The sequence below is a fragment of the Varroa jacobsoni genome, unplaced genomic scaffold, assembly GCF_002532875.2.
Source record: "Varroa jacobsoni isolate VJ856 unplaced genomic scaffold, vjacob_1.0 contig05143, whole genome shotgun sequence".
Taxonomy (NCBI): domain Eukaryota; kingdom Metazoa; phylum Arthropoda; class Arachnida; order Mesostigmata; family Varroidae; genus Varroa; species Varroa jacobsoni.
Window position 1 is genome coordinate 52 of NW_019215463.1, and position 12156 is coordinate 12207.

General features: G+C 39.1%; 1 protein-coding gene across 2 annotated transcripts; it reads right to left on the reverse strand.

Moving 5' to 3' along the window:
• Positions 1-647: 647 nt before the first annotated feature.
• Positions 648-12048, reverse strand: LOC111273165 (uncharacterized). Of its 2 annotated transcripts, XM_086973490.1 has the most exons (13): positions 10895-11184; positions 10677-10715; positions 6845-7031; positions 6102-6281; positions 5683-5847; positions 5305-5461; positions 4414-4584; positions 4015-4158; positions 3120-3364; positions 2794-2890; positions 2108-2271; positions 1283-1514; positions 648-1009 (listed from the first exon to the last, which is right to left on the reverse strand). In XM_086973490.1, the coding sequence occupies exons 1-13, from the start codon at positions 10957-10959 to the stop codon at positions 834-836; spliced, it is 2022 nt and encodes a 673-aa protein (XP_086829616.1). In that variant the 5' UTR covers positions 10960-11184; the 3' UTR covers positions 648-833. The 2 variants fall into 2 exon arrangements, with proteins under 2 accessions (XP_086829616.1, XP_086829617.1); XM_086973491.1 differs by lacking the exons at positions 648-1009; positions 1283-1514; positions 2108-2271 and adding an exon at positions 11303-12048 and having other exon boundaries at positions 2298-2890; positions 10895-11043.
• Between the last annotated feature and the right edge of the window lie 108 nt (positions 12049-12156).

Consider the following 12156-nt stretch of genomic DNA (forward strand, 5'->3'; position numbering starts at 1 on the left):
AACTAGTGCCAGCACGGACACTTCAGCAGCCTCTTTTTCAGATGTCCAAATTATTCTGATCTCAACAGCATCTGTCGTTGCGGTCGTTCTAGTCGTTGGTGGTTTATTGTTTCACTTCGTTTTTCGTCGGAAAACTGCGCAGACTACTCACCCTTCATAGTGTAATAATCAACGCACGTTTTAGAATGTTAGAACGTTAATTTCAGTATGTTTCTAGGCTTTAGCTCATCTCAGCCTAAATGACCTTAATCGGCTTACTTCGAGCAGACTAATACGTCACCTATTCTAATTCATTTAACTGATGTTGTTACCTAGGTTCGCACTAAACTGCAATCACCTCATTTTTAAATTTCTTGGAAGAGTTGGGTAATCACTTTTATTGATAAGATACCCTCGTTCATAAACTGCTATCTTAAAAATGCATGAAAGTTACCATTTCCACATATTTTTAATTACTAAATATTGTGGAGTTGTGGTAGATAGGCAAAGTGAAGCCGCTCAAGGCTGCTTCAGAATCAAGCGTTAGGGACGATCCTATCGAATTTGTTCGACTCGATGTATCTCCTCATATTAAAAGCTTGTGAAAGACGCACCTATCGCCAGCCTTTTGCTTAGTTTCTTCATAGACAGCAACGAGCAGAATACAATTATTAGAGTTAAACGTTTCTACTGCGGCTTTATTTTAGTTTCACTTTTGCTTACATGATCTTATGTTTATGTGCTTAGTCGGAAACCTCCGGGGGATATTTGTACACTCCATTGCCATTACGTATTACGCATGTTGTTTAGGCAGCAAACGCGAGATCGTCTTGACAATGGGCCCACTTATTTGGTCACTGCGTCGTATGATAGCTCCAGTAAGAGCTGGGCACGGGACAATAGAAAGAATCGTCGGTTGTATTGATTCTAGCCAGCATGTAATATCGGCAACGTAAGATTTTGGCGGCAGCCTTCGGCTGCCTCTGTCGAGTTAGAACACCTTTCCGATTACCAATGACTCGCGTCGTACCTGTGATACAGTCAAGGTTTGAAACAATGCTTCGAAAATTGTTACACTTCAAAGAAAGAACAAAACGGCCTAAGATGAAACCTGAGTTCGATACTTGCGGCAAATATATGTAACTAATCTGACTGTTAGGGCACTTGCTGACCCACAAATAGATAGTGCTATGAATGACAATTATAATGTAAGAGTAGACGAAAAAGATGATGCTCAATCTTCTTAATTGAACACGACCGCGTAATATATCTATGAAGGTATATATATATATATAAAACCGACCTTGTGCCGTCATAAAGTCCGCAAAGTTCCAGATGTGTTCTCCAATAAACCAACCCTGAGAGCGGAGCTGATCAAATGCCCGATGATGCTTAATTAGAAGCTCGCTCTGATAATCTTCGCTAAACATCCAAGACGGCGAGACGTGCAGTCCTGACACTGTATCAGCTCCATACTCGCTAATCATTACTGGTTTCTTGTGTTTCGTATACCATCGAGTGCAGTAATCAATGATCTGTAACAGTTCATTAAAAGCATCATCGGGTAAATGTCAGCTACAAAAATTGGAAGCCATCTCAGTCAGCCCAGTTGTGATTTACCGAATCGCTCTCACTCAGTATAGGCAAGTAATACGTAAGCTACCACAAGGTAATATTAATTGAGAGATCGCCGAGTTAAAAATATCGTCTCACCTCTGAAGAATTAATGAGACTACGGAAGTAGCTGCGTAAACGAGTAGTCATTGTGTCAAAGCGGACGATGAGAAAGTTAGTCAAAATAAGTTGTCTTTAAGAAACCTCTAACGGGAAAATTCAGCTGTGCAGAAACGTCGAAATATTAGTAACATATAAAAATATCGCCGCGCCTTTGGTAGGACTTTAAGCTCGACTGCAAAGGACTGGGTCCAGCGTATTGAGCGCAGAGTAAGTTAGAAAGCTCCTTGCATAGGTATGTTGAAGCAGTTAGTTTTAGTAAGTATTGTGGGAGCGATAGCGTTAATGAAGCATTGGCTACAAATTGTTTCTGTATACATTTTTTCCAGCCTATTTGTGAGACTATGCAAACGCAAGTTATCTATCTAATCTACTTATAGGCATAAATACGTGCTTGGCTGTAAATAACGTCCAGCTCTCCGGAATCACTGTACCACGAAACGTATTTATTAAACATGATCACGTCCATAAATTGACCGACTTGGTCTTCGTCGGGACCGACGGACAGCGCAGCTGATACTGGTCGATATTTATCGAGACTCTTCACATGTTTTACAACCTAGAATAACAACAGTAAAACGAGATCCTCTTGGAACGGTTCAGAAAATACGGTTTATTAAGAGTATATTGTGAGTGTTATATTAATTTCGACACAATAATCTTTGGCTTTAAACATGAGTACAGCGCTAGTCCCAAGGGTTTTTTGGATAATGCTTGGGTATATTTGGCAGATCATGATTCTTAACGCTTTTTCAGACCAGATCCGCCTCAAACAAGAGGACCATCGCCTTGCGTAAAGGTGTCAGTGACCAGGATCCGAAAGAATAATTGCCACGATAAATAGAAACAAAGGAATACCGCAAAAAACTTTTATCATGCCCTCTCCATTATGCTATCTGTAGTAGTTCAAGCCAAAACTGACCACGTTAACATAGACATTCATAATGTATTTCACTGCTTGTCTACAATTGACCGATAACAAAACTTTACATATGGGAAAAAAAGCAACGAAAACGCCTAAAAAAACATCCAGGATTTGCCTATTGGTTTGATTTACGATCGGCGTGTTCCGAGTACTTCCCTGTTGAAAGTAATCCCGACTCGAGTTTTGGTTCGACTCTGGTTCGTTGGCTACCGACCACACAAATACCGACGGCCGATTCTTATCGCGGTCAATCTATAATTCAGAAGGCAAAAGGCTCATCCGGTTAGCGCTTGTGGCGTCATATGAAAGACGCACACGTTTTGTGTCCGCTGAGATGTCCTAAGTAACATGGTAAGATTTGGACATATGTTGAACCAGCTGTCAATATTTATTTAATTGCTTTATTCATCAAATTAACAGTTCATCTGGCGGTATCCAGCTTATCTGCTATTCTACTCCAATTGTCCAAAGGCGTACGCACCAAGTCAGTGAGGATGTCCTTGTGAAGCTGCAGAACATTGCTGGAAAACCTCATGAGACCGACTGCAGGAGTTTCATCAATAACGGCAATTCCCATTTCGTCCGCGAGATCCATCAGTTCTTCGGAATAGGGGTAGTGCGAAGTACGGAACGAGTTCGCTCCCAGCCACTTTACCAGCTTCATATCTTTCACGTTCAGGGCATTGTCAAGGCCCCTACCGCGAATGTCGGAATCCTCATGTTTGCCTATCATTTGACATCAATCAACGGCTCAATCATTTATCGTAAGCGGGCCAAGTTTTTCTGAAAGGCTGACGCTTATTGGTACAGTCACAATATCGTGGACAGGTAGGAACGCACTTGGATTATAACAATACCTAGAAAATAATTTCATTCTGCTCTTCTGGTAAGTAATCATCCAAATAACCGTAAACAACAGTTCCAGGGTAGTGTTCAAAATTTGCTCGCAAGCAAATTAATAAACAACGAGTCTTAGTTGTTAATAAGAGTAATAGATGAAATCTCCTAGTACCAACCATATTTTTATCATTCATTTCTCGTAAAAACAATTGATATATTTTTAGAAATAGTTTGCAGGGAACCAAATAACGGTACTTTCCCGTCTCCAGGTCTGTTGTTAGCTTAGTATCTGTTGCGTCTGGCTCATCGATTTCACTTCATTGCAGTTACTTCATTGCTGATTTTACGGTACGCAGGTAATAGTTCTACCCTGCCCTAGATACATCAAGGTACGGCGATCATAACCTTCTGTTGTGATTATCGATGGCACAGTGATTCTATCTACTGTCTTAACGGGCTTTATAGGTTACGATTTCCGGACCTAATATACATTAAGCGCAACGCACTGAGAGTGCTACACATTTGCCTGATCATACCGAATCCAGTGAAGTAAAAATCTTCTCCATTGAGAAGAAATCGTGCTCCGTTGACTTCAATCGTTCGGATGCCAAACTTAACTGGGTACGAGTCCATAAGTTTAGTTCCATTTAACACGTTCACCATCATTATGTACTGGTAGCCTGAAATATAATCATAAAATGCATCAGTCAATGTTTGCGGATGCACCTCTTCCTCCGAAGTCAGGTCACCTAGAATTTGCCATATGCTCTTCTTGCGTTTATGGTTATTACACTCACTTCGCTTAGTAATGGTAAATAAACTTTATATCAACATACGCTAGTCAAATTATACAAGCCAATATACCTGTAGAACTTGGGTTTTAACAAATAGTCATAACAGGATTGTCATAGATCGTTCTAGAAGTAATTACGTACCGGGTTCCTTGCTGAGATCGTGAGTCCACCACAGTTGAGCGTTTTTCATTTTAAATAGACCGGAACAATTTTCGGTTACGAGCACCTCATTATCCTGCCTATCTCGTACAGACAAACGACATCTGAGGGCAGATGAACCAGTGTGAGCTACATTGAAACTGATAATCGATTCTATCAGCACAACAATTGGGGAAAAAACACTTGATTAATAACGTCATAAAACACACAGCACAGGATAGTGTTTGTTGGCAATGAAAATGGGGCTTAGCGATATGGCAAGGCTGGTAGAACTAAAAATATAAATAAATATTAATTTTCGCTTCCTAATCACTCCAAGTTCTTATAAATAAAGAAAAAAATGAAAACAATACTCGATAACCTTCTATGCGTGCATCTGCGCACCGTACAGTTTTGTTGGAAGCAAGTAATAAGAGCAATAGGAGTTACGTATGCTGACCCAACCTTCAGTCCCCGTGATAACGACGCAGTGGATAACATGTTTGCCCCCACTAGGCTAGTGAGGTGATCTAGGCCATAATCCAGAAGTATGCGTGTTGTGCTGGTAAAGACCAAGCAACTTATGTAAGATAACTCTACCCTACTATTAAGTTGTTGCTGTTGTTCCGACCAGGAGAGCAACTTCAACGTCTTACTCAATTTTCGAATTGGCCAAGTTAGCCAAAAGTCAAATGATCTTTGCTTTTAGCCTATTTCCCTAAGATGAAAAGCAGCTTATTTTTTTTTGGTGCTGTAGAACTTCACCGCGCAATCGTTGCTAACATTTTCAAAAGAGTAGAAATTCACAGAATAGATGTCGTACGAGAATTTAAATACTAGATAAAACTGCATTAATTGTAAATTATGAATGCTCTTTTATAAAGATAGAAATACCTTTCTTATCGGCCTTAACCGTGTTAACATCAACGTCATACACGTAAACTTGTTCAGTTGTGTACAAGAAAACGCTTCGATGAATTCCTGCATAATTGAAGAAATCGAAATTGCCCGTATTCCTGTAGAAAAATGGCGGATAACCTGTACTGTTGATCTGCCGAACAACAAAAAAGAAAACAACAATGTGTTAGCCACAACATTAATATTAATAATCATTAAATAATTATTAAATCTTATTAAATAAGATTTCTGTAGTAAAAGGCACGTTCTTTGACGTGCGTTTCACTAACTTACTTTTCATTGAACCCAATGACTACCAACAAACAGTTCGTTTCAATAGCTTGCTTGTCAGTGGTCAAAAAACAAAGACAATACCTTGAGTATCAGGGTTCCCTGCGGAATTGTATCGTACGTCAGCGTATTGTTAATGGCAACGGTGAGAATATTAGGGATGGACGAGCTGACAAGGAAATTGTTGATTTGCGCTTCGAACGGCAGATGGCCTACGGCATGTTGAAGTACCAGTTTTCCGTTGACAAACTGAGCAATGATCACGAGAAAAGATAGAACACACAGGCTACTTTTATAGGGGACTTCATTGTGCGCTCACAGCTTTATAATCTTATAAACATTTTGTACACAATACAATAAACAAAATACATTTTTTTTTAAATAATTGGCTCTTCGTATGTAAAAAACGAATAGGTCAGCCAGCGATCCTCAACCCTCCATGTTTTTATCATATTCATTGTTTGACGTATGACTGTTAAAGGGTACGTCCAAAGGCACGTTACCACTATTGTATTGTAGTGGGCGCTGCCGAAGTAGAGCATTATTCTCTTGCTTTTCCAGGCTGTCGGTACATAGAAGGCTTTCTGATACCAGGCCCAACCAACGTGATCGCGTAGGGCCTTATCCTGGCCTACGTCGTTGTAGCTTGCAGGAACTGGCATCGGCTCATACGAGAGACCCATCTGTCGAAAAAGATTTAGAACGTAAGCGATTAACGCTGGCAATATAAATGTGTATGGATGGAGTGTGTACCGTCATATAATGGAAACAACAATTTAAATCTTTTTCTCATGGCGCACATGACTAATGTGGTGGGTAAAGCCTTTGGTAAGTTTATTAAATGGATATTTCTTCCTTTGACTCATAAAGGTAATTTACCAGTTAAACATCATACAGGAATCCCGAGCGTCTTACTTTCATAAACATTTCAGCTATATTCTATCAGATTCTCAGATAGAGGAACTTGTCTAGTATTGGTACACTCACGTTCCTCTCTTAGGATATTAAGGATATTAAACTGATTTCTCCTATCATGACAAATTTTCCTGCTTTATGTTAAACTTGACGGTTCTCTAGTTCTTGTTTATATACGTCGCGCAGTGCATAAAATGCCTGCCAAGAAAAGCAATTTGTTGTATTCACTTAGATTCTATTTAATAAACGTTTAACTCTTCATCAACTTATAAACGACGACCAAGTTCATTGAAGAAAAGTATGAAAAAAGTAATCTCCATGATACACATACCTTGTTCCAAGCGTCGCTGTGCCAGGCATCAACAAATCCTTGGTCTGGGTTATTGATGGGCGCAAGCTTAAAATTCCACACCCCATCTAAACGTTTTACCTGCCTCGTAGGACCTTCTCGGGGGTACAGCAACGCGTGGCTATTCGGATAGCACCACGCACTTAGAAGTACAACAATCAATGCAAATCTACATAACATTATTTCAGAATAACGAAAATATTTTAATATTTGTACATTGTCACCACCATTCGAAAAGTGCGGGCCGTAGCCTTTTTATCTACGGAAATACAAACCTATCTATGATTATTGAATTTTCCCGGCAATTTCAAAAGCACTTCTCGTATTTAGTAATAGTATAAATGATTAAAATAATGGTTCTTTTTAAGCATTGTTTCCCTAAAAACTGCTGCATTTGATCAGCTGGTACCACATTTATTTTCGTTGATTGATAACTATTTGTTGGGCGCTGGTTGTCAGTGATACGGTTGTAAATAAGGGTACCAGACATAGATGCAAAAAAAATTTCAAGATGAGCCAACGTACGCTTAGCCGTCAATTGCCGATACCAAAAAAAGTCCATTGTTATTGTTTTCGTTCTTGGATTCCTAGGCTCTAACATATTCGATATTTATACGCGATTTTCACCCTATGACACCGTCAATTGCAGTAATGCTAAGTTAGCAAGCCATTGCGGCGCTGCAATTTACTTATGCATGGCCCCCCAATAACGTATTTGTTAGTGACTCACTATTACGGCGAGCTTGCAACTGCAGCAGCGACCGCAGCAGATGCGGCTCGTTCACAAATAAATAACAAATATATATTCTCTGTGGAACCCTTCAAAAAGGAACTGACATTGCTATATTTTGCTCAATAGCTGTTCGGTGCGAAACATTAACGTGTGAAAATCAATGGGTACCCAACAATTCACACAACCGCTGCGTATGCGCAAAGCAACAGACGCTTTTGGCCTATAACCTACCACAAAGGGGTCATGAAAATACATCGAACTTTTAGTGATTGTTAAATAATAACTTATAATATCTTTTTATGTTTGTATTAGTGATTGGGCTTTTAATGAAGCTCATTTAGTTTACTTGGTGGCACTGCGACTGATCTAGATAAGATCGTTATTATTTTATACAAAAAAAGGTACGCAAAGTTAATCGATCACGTTAGCCAAACACTGTTGATAGTTAGTAATGTAGATAAATCATAATTATGCGGACACAGCCTTAAAATCATTACTAAATGCCGAGAGTCCTAAGCCATCATTTTGTGCTTGCTATATAAACAATAACAAAATTACCTTAAAATAAGGTTATCATGGTGCTGTTTGTTTCTAACGTTGAAAGATAGAGATATCTTTATGCGTTTAAGCGTCACAGTGTAGTATGTTTACTGCTGTTTACTCAATTAGGGAGAATGTATTATACAAAGACAGAGTTCCATGTACTTTGGTTTTAATTTAATACAATGTACAATTCTACTTAGGGCTTATTATTAAACAACCATCTGAGACATCCATAATACTGCGATCTTTTACTTTAGACGACAGATTCCTAACGCCACACGAAATACGTCCACGTCCGATTTCGAACCTAAACCAGCCCACCACGTGTTCCAAGGTACACTAGGTAAACACGCTAATATTGCACTATTTCAGATTATTAATCCAATCAGGTAATACATCAATATACCAGGGACACTTGCATGAAATCATTTCACGCGATCATGGATTCGACCGTCGTTTATAATTTTAAGATAATGTAAAAATGCCATGAAGTAGATAGCGACAGCATGTACTTTAAAAAGTATTTTCATATCATCGATAGAGTAGCCATTTCAAATTGGCCTGTCTCGCCTTTAATTTCTCCCATAATCTGTTATCCTTCCAACTATATTCCCTAGGTCGTCTAGAAATGCCCTTGAAACTGTTCTCCTGTCTTAACGACCTCTATAACCGCGGGGTGAATGATGTATGCTTGGTAGAAGTTCACTGTAGTCTTTTAGCTATAGCTCTGTACATGTGAGCACTCCCACGGATGCGCAACTATAGCTTCTTACGTGAGACCTTGAATAGCTTTACACGGCTTTAAGGCTTTCGATCTATTTAAACTACGCCATCCACCGAAGATAAAACTGATTCACTGGGGACCTGAATTTCAAAATATACAATCTCGTTGATCGCACTGTGTGGTGAGTACTACCCTTTTTTCCCGGGAGATAGGAATATAGTTTTTAGTGAAAGCAATCTGGGCCAGAAACCGCAAGCACCGGCGAGTTTTACAAAATCTTTCCTCAAACTTTAAAGCCGATGCAGAGTGCCGTGTTTGTTGTATAGGACGAGCCCTTACTAAGTGCGAAGCGATCCTTTTTACATGCATTCACGCCAATCTAAAGCGATGGAAAGTTGACATAAGGCGAACCATTTGTCTACTAGAAGCCTTTGTTCTATGTCTGTTACTACTTTAATCTTGTTTTTAAACCGACTTTGCATTGTGGGGGCATAGTTGCACAAAAATCCGTTGCATTCTTATTAGGCTAATTAAAGCTGAGTAGGTTTCATTGTAGGGTGATCGCTTAGTGATACAGGGTAACGTATTTGTCTTAGGAACACGTGATGTAGGTTCAAGCCCGGACATAGGCGGACTGACTTCTTTTCGTGCTGGGAGCCAGCCAACCGTCTGACATACGCCGGATGTAAAATCTAAAAGACAGAGATGTTTAATTGTAAAAATTATTTGCGAGAATTCTCAATGAAATGATCTTCAGCTAGTATAGACAGTACGTAAATTGAGATCTAGATAGGTCTATTGGGGCTGAGACAACAAAGCCTACCAGTGAGATCAGACCCGTATGAACAAGCAGTGAAAGTAAAGATTATAAAAAAAGACACTAACCTGTCTTGGGCTTTATTTGCTGTCATGTTCATGCTCAGTAATCATGCCACATCAAACCTTCAGCGCTTTTAACATCTTCATTATTCGATGCCTATTTGGCTCCATTTCAATTAACAGAGAGGTCTCATAAAAATGGACTAGATAGAACAATTATCTCTAGCAGAAGAACGCAAAAATCCTCATTTCTGTTAGTGTTAAAGTGATAGTAGTGAAAAATATTAGCTCTCAGTTGTTTTGTAACAATTCGATCACAAAATTTCGGACAGTAGTATTGCTTAGAACGTAAATAAGTAACTTCTATCCTTGTGAGTGTCGAGCTCATATGCTTATAGTATTCAAGACGTTGAGGAAACACCTAAGCGGGTCCAATAATACTGAATTTTGATATATACAATCCACACGACTGAACAAATCAAACAATAAGCACTGATTTTATACGCCAGCAAAATTAAGTGTTCATAGACCAAAAAAGTTGCTTCTAAGTTTCCAATTCACGCGCAGTTCCTTGCAGAACACACTGGCCCTTGTATAGAGATTTTGCATTCACCATTAATTCACCGTTAATAAGTTAGAGGGAACAAAGGAAATGCGCATTTCTGGCCCTTTCCTCTATGTAAATGTGCGATTTTTCGACTAATAGATATTTTACAGATACGAATCATTTTCTAAAATAATCAGGCTATAAAGATAGTTTTGTGAATTTACTTGGTGTATGAGAATTATAAGCCAGGCAACGAATCTCTATTTTCCTGTTTGAGCTCCCTATGTCCTTAAATAAGTTTATAGTTAACCTAATAAAATCAAGGATCAGAAATTGCATAGAACTTTTGCTGTGTCAGCTGACAAAATTTCAAGCCTCATCGCTTCAGAAAGTGTTCAAAGCTATGATATTTCAGCAGAAGGTAGACAAAAAAATTATCATAACTTACCCATCATTCTTTCTCAAACCCATCAAGTGGCGGATACGCCTAAAAATCACGAAGCAACTCTACAGAATCTGTATTCATCACAGCTGGTATAGTTAACAGGCGACACAGGCCGTAACGCCGTATATTTTAGAACTTTTTTTTTCATTCGTAAATTTAGCTCTAGTTCGAACTAAGTTCTTATTTTTGTTTATTTTTAAGTGGTGCCTTCTGCAACTTACCGGCACATTTTGAAAAAAAAGACTTCCCTGGGCTCCCTGTCGGACGAACGGTGCACTCTTCGCATCGTCTAAAGCCGCCCTATTATCTTGACGCACTGCGCTTATCTTTGTTTTGACTTAACCGAGAGAGACCTGCTACAGCCACTCTCCTAGTAAAGAGGAGAAGAACCACGGCGGATGCCATAAAAACACACGCATCAATCACAGCAATATACAGACACAGCTCAAAAGCTACTGAGACATCTTTACGGATGATTACGGAAGAATGCAACTTACATATATATCGTTTTCCCCTAATATCCCCATATCAACAAGATACCTTGTAGAAAATAATCCAACACTTTCTAATAAACGCTTCATGTCCGCGGGTTAATCTGAAGCCAAATTTTAATCTCAATGTCGACTTACTTTGGTTCGTTTTCCCTGCATTTGAGCGTGCGGATCGACGTGCAGGGCAATGGAAAAATCATCACCCTTGACATCGCATAATACTGACAGCGCAGAGGCTTGAGGGCCCCTCCTAGGTATTCCGTTCAAGTGAAAACTCCTTTTGTTATTGCCATGTATATTATCGTAAGTAATCTGAAAAGGCGTAGAGGAACAGGTTTAATCACTTATAATAAATAAAATGGTAATGATGATGGATGGAAGAGCAGAATCGAAGATTTTTTTCCTTGAGATTGGACGACAGTTATGAAATCGTCTACGATACCGGCAAATAAAACTCAATATAGTCTGTTATAAAAAATGGAAAATATCTGATGCTGGATTGCTTTTAGAACGCTGCTGGTAATTGAAACGCTTCAAATGAACTCGTCAGATGACGACGGATACTTTCCCAGTCTAGCATAAATTTATGATGCAAAAAAAACGAAAATACCGTTCAGAAATCTTGACCAGTTCAAAAACAACCATGGATAAAGCTTAAGATATATACATTACCGCGACCAAAACGAGTTGTTAATTCCAGTTGAACTTCGACCGCTATAATGAAGTGTGTATATCGCAAGAACACTTAGATCATTGCTTCATCATAAAAGTTACTTTAACTAGATAATTCACATTGCGTCATCAGGTCAACAAAAACTTAAACGTGCTCTCCACTAAACCAGCCTTTGTCACGCGGACAGTGAAAAGCCCGATGGTGGTGAAGCGTACCTTGAATATGCACCTTGATGAAATGAAGGTTTCATAAAAAAACATCTTTTTTTAAGTTAAATTTGTTATTTGTGCCAATCTTGCTCGAGTGTGGTCTCGTTATA